The sequence below is a fragment of the Sinocyclocheilus anshuiensis genome, unplaced genomic scaffold (genome assembly GCF_001515605.1).
Source record: "Sinocyclocheilus anshuiensis isolate Anshui unplaced genomic scaffold, SAMN03320099.WGS_v1.1 scaffold1163, whole genome shotgun sequence".
Classification (NCBI taxonomy): Eukaryota; Metazoa; Chordata; class Actinopteri; order Cypriniformes; family Cyprinidae; genus Sinocyclocheilus; species Sinocyclocheilus anshuiensis.
In genome coordinates, this window is record NW_015544295.1 from 297,248 (window position 1) to 301,482 (window position 4,235).

At 37.4% G+C, this 4,235-nt stretch overlaps 1 protein-coding gene across 3 annotated transcripts; it reads right to left on the reverse strand.

Annotated features, from left to right (window-relative positions):
- Positions 1-484: 484 nt before the first annotated feature.
- On the reverse strand, positions 485-3,969 carry bcl2l16 (BCL2 like 16). Of its 3 annotated transcripts, none has more exons than XM_016498997.1 (3): positions 3,778-3,969; positions 1,826-2,296; positions 485-699 (listed from the first exon to the last, which is right to left on the reverse strand). In XM_016498997.1, the coding sequence occupies exons 2-3, from the start codon at positions 2,291-2,293 to the stop codon at positions 571-573; spliced, it is 597 nt and encodes a 198-aa protein (XP_016354483.1). In that variant the 5' UTR covers positions 2,294-2,296; positions 3,778-3,969; the 3' UTR covers positions 485-570. The 3 variants fall into 3 exon arrangements, with proteins under 3 accessions (XP_016354483.1, XP_016354481.1, XP_016354482.1); XM_016498995.1 differs by having other exon boundaries at positions 1,826-2,436; XM_016498996.1 differs by having other exon boundaries at positions 1,826-2,436; positions 3,754-3,794.
- Between the last annotated feature and the right edge of the window lie 266 nt (positions 3,970-4,235).

Sequence of the window (4,235 nt, forward strand, 5' to 3'; positions counted from 1 at the left end):
GCAATGATATTACGCAGCGCCTGAAAATAGGCTAACTTCCGTCAACATAACCAACGTGACCACCTGCTTGCACAGGGAGAGTGCCTTCTGTTGGAAGTTACCTAGCTGGGACTATTTTCAGGCGCTGCGTAATATCATTGCGCCTGCTGCACACATGGTACGGCAGCAAAGTTCCTTGATTATTACGCTGGAATGAGAGTATAGTTCCTAGCCATATCGACCGAGAAAATCGCAACTTTTCATTTTCCGTCGGTCTTAGTACACGATGGAACTACAGAAGAGTCAGGTTTTAAATAGGAAAAATATAGAAACTCTTTGGTCATTTTTGAGCGAGATGCTAACGGTCTAATCAGATTCAATGATCTATGCTAAGCTAAGCTAAAAGTGCTACCGCCAGACCCGGAGATCGACTGAATAGATTAGAAAACTGTAAAACGCAACTGTTTAACTCTAGGGGAGTTGGAAAATGAGCCTCTTTTCAAAAATAGTGGAGTGTTCCTTTAATCTTACCACAAACCAAGCGAATCATGAATGTCCTTATTACATTTTCTCAGCAGATGGTGCTGTTGTCTAAGCTGTTCTTCTCCATACAAAGTAGGATAAGATCCCAACACTGAGCAAGAGCAGAGACCAGCAGCACACCTTCATCACCTGGTCTTCAAGATTCTGCTTCTCGCCAAAACGACTGATAAAACCTGACTGAGAGCAATACACAATGTTAGATATTATAAAATAATTATTAATATAAGTATCCACCTTATTTTTCAACGAAAAAGTAAGCTATTTCCTGTGAATGTGCGACACTTCCGATCATTAACAGCCAGACGCCAGTAAATAACTAGAATAACTTGTGCACTAAATGGTAAAACTAGCTATACCAGTGTATTTGATTACAATAATGGATTTAAATTTTAAATGATATGATGACAAATGCCAGTTTGCAATATTAAGCAGCATATAAAGAAGGCTACTGTTTTTGTACAGCTAAAATAACTGGAAGCCTTGCACATTCACGCCCGTTAAATAAGCGCGATAAAAAGGTGTTCGTTTACTGCAGCACTAAATATCTTCTAATTTAGAAAATTTCAGGTACTCAGTATGATATTGACAATTAAAAAATAGAATAATAAGTATGAAAAATATGTCCCATGAAGATGATGAATTTCTATAGAGTGGTAACATAAATTGCTCAAATCATGGCAGTAACCACTTGGATTAGATCACGTAATGTGTTTTTCTTTAGAAAACTTTACTTCACTACATTCCAAAGCATAATGTACTTTTTACTGCACTACATTTCATAAATTAAATTTGTTGTTGTTGTTGTTTTTTTACCTTTTAATACTTAAGAACATTAAAAATGTAGTACTTTCTTGTACTCAAGTACATCTTTGAATTACTTTTACTTGAGTAAAAGCAAGAAAGTAATAGATTTCTAATGTAATTAAGTATTAAATGATATTGAATATTAAACGTAGTGCAGTAAAAAGTACAATATTATGCTTTGGAATGTTGTGAAGTAAAGTTTTCTAAAGAAAAACACTCAAGTACTGACACTTGAAAAGTATTTTTACAGCAGAGTAAAAATACTTCACTACTGTCCGCCTCTGTAATGGCACAGTCTAATGTTCCAAAATATTTAAATGTACAGTTCCAATTCTGCAGGAAACTTCTTGAAACCTCCAGATTTCACTCCAGTATATTCCAAGCACCTGATTCAGCTAGCATCTGGCGACAATAATGAATCATCATAATGATTCAGAATGGAGCCAAATGGGTCCTGAGGCTTAACGAGAAGAGACCTGCTTGGACCCTTGACACTTACCCATCCTCCTCTGTCCCTGATCTCAGGGCAGATGACCCTCTCTACGTAGCTGCCCACGCACTCCTGAATCTGGGGCAGGATATCAGACATGCCCCTCTCCTGGCAGTGCAGTGCCAGCTGTCCAGAGAGAACAAACACGGACAGCACGGCGCTCCAGGTGAGGTCTCTACGCCGAGTTGGTGCAAAGTGCTCATCCAGAATGGAAACGAGGGTTGAGCAGGCCGTTCGGTCCGTCACGTCCTGGAAAACACGCGGCCAGCGGCGAAAGAAGATGGGGAAGCGAGTGAGCAGCTCATCTCCAGCGTGACGCAGGGCGGCCGTGGCACGGGATGGTGCTGGACTCACCGGGATGCCTGGTTTGGCCGTCACATAGTTGATATAGTCATATGCCATCAGGTAGGCCTCACGCACCAATGGGTCAGGACTGTTGAGGCCTCGGCCAATCACAGCTTTATCTGACAGTCCCATGACCTTAAATTACAACAATCTGCCCTCAATAGGCAGGCAGTGCCAATGTGCAAACTTTAGTATCCACTCTTTAGATGTTTAGGTCACATTCCATGCCATGGTTCATACATAAACTGTCATTAGTAATCTGCACTCAGTGATTGCTGTGAATAAAAAGAAAATTCAAGATCAGATACTTCTGTTAATAAATTATGTCAATGCCCCCCTTTGTCCAAGACATTGGTAACGAGGCACATCTGAATTCAATCATAGTATCACATCCTGTCTGCTGAGATAAATTCATCTGACTGATCTGATGATACCACTACTTTATGATTCCGTCTGCAAGGTGCGGTTGGTGGTCATTGGTCTGTGAGTAAATGTACCTTTTTGACCAACCTTTTCCACTTTTGATGTAATTTGTAGCACTAAATTAGTATCGAAGTAATTAAATATTTGCTTACATCTTTATTTAAGTGTTTTTTAGGCATTTCAATTTAGAATATATTAGATTATATTAATTTCAATTCATAAATGTATTACTTTTAACTCACTGGGGCCACCTGGAAGTTTGCTGAGACCCCCTAGTGGGCTCTAGCTCCATGGGTCACTCTTAAAAATAAATGCTCTTTATTGGCATTGAGGGTTTCATGAAGCACCTTTAACATCCATTGAATATTTCCATTGCACAAAAGTTCTTTACAGTGGAAGATGGTTTTTCAGATAATTAAAACATCCTTAACTAAGAAATTTCCCAATTGTTCATTGGGAAACCAAAAATTATTATTTTTATTATTTTTAAGAAAGTTGAGAGAATCATTGCCTTATTTCTCTGGGTCAATGATATATTTAAATTTCTGTATTAAAATACATCTTTTTTTAATTTATTTTTTTTATAAATTCTTGAAAACGTCATTATAAAGTAGTTTGAGCTTATTGGTATTTCTTATTATTTCTTCTTTTTTTTTTAACAAACTGCTTAATAATTTAAACATATATACACACACACAGGACACATGCAGATAAAGGTTGATAAGTCTCTGAAAATATCAGATCACCTGATCTTGTTTGTTTAGGTTGTGATATGGTAGTGTAAAAATAAAGTGATATTCATGAATTAATAATTCATGATGTTTGTAAAAATACTTTTTATACTTTGAAAAGTACATTTAAAATATTTTAAAAAATAATTAGATGTATATACACACATGCATTGTAGAAAGCCATATAACACCAACATGAGAAGAAAGAACTTGGCACATGTGTTTACATAAAAAAAAAGATTTTACCATTTTCTTTATCATGGACACTCTTATTTGTCATTGATCTCAGTCTTAAGCAGCATTCAAGGAAATTAAATCAGTTAACCTGGCAAAAAAAGTGAACTATCAAATTATTCAAAAGCAGAAGTCTCTAATTTAAATTTCCAGATTAATGCATTACAATAATCCAGTGAAAGGAAATATCAAATTCACACGCACCGCAGCGAAGGCCCGGTGACTCACCCTTCTAGGCGCAGAAGTGAATCATGCCACAGCCAAACAATCAGGATTAGTTAACAGCTGACAGAAGTACTGTATACAACTGGAGATTCTCTAGAGTGAGCCGATGTCTGTGAGATTTACATGTGCATGTTGTTGTCCGGCTCAGACTATATTTAGTTCCCTTGTCTGTAACAGATACAGAAGCTGTTTGCATGCTCAGTCATTTGGGAAATGACACCAGGACTCTGTCCTGCATGACTACAGCTATAAATACTTCACATATAGAAGCGTTCAGACAAGATGCAGCTATAACCCGCTGTGCCTTTCACTATCTGGTGTGTTTGTCTATAACGTAAAGTTCCAGAATAATATCAGGCTACTTTGCATTGTAATTGAGCTATATATTTGAGAGAGACGAAAATTGTTTTTACGGGTGAAAATCTACCAAAGTCCATGCTGGGTGACACACTTGCTAGCCA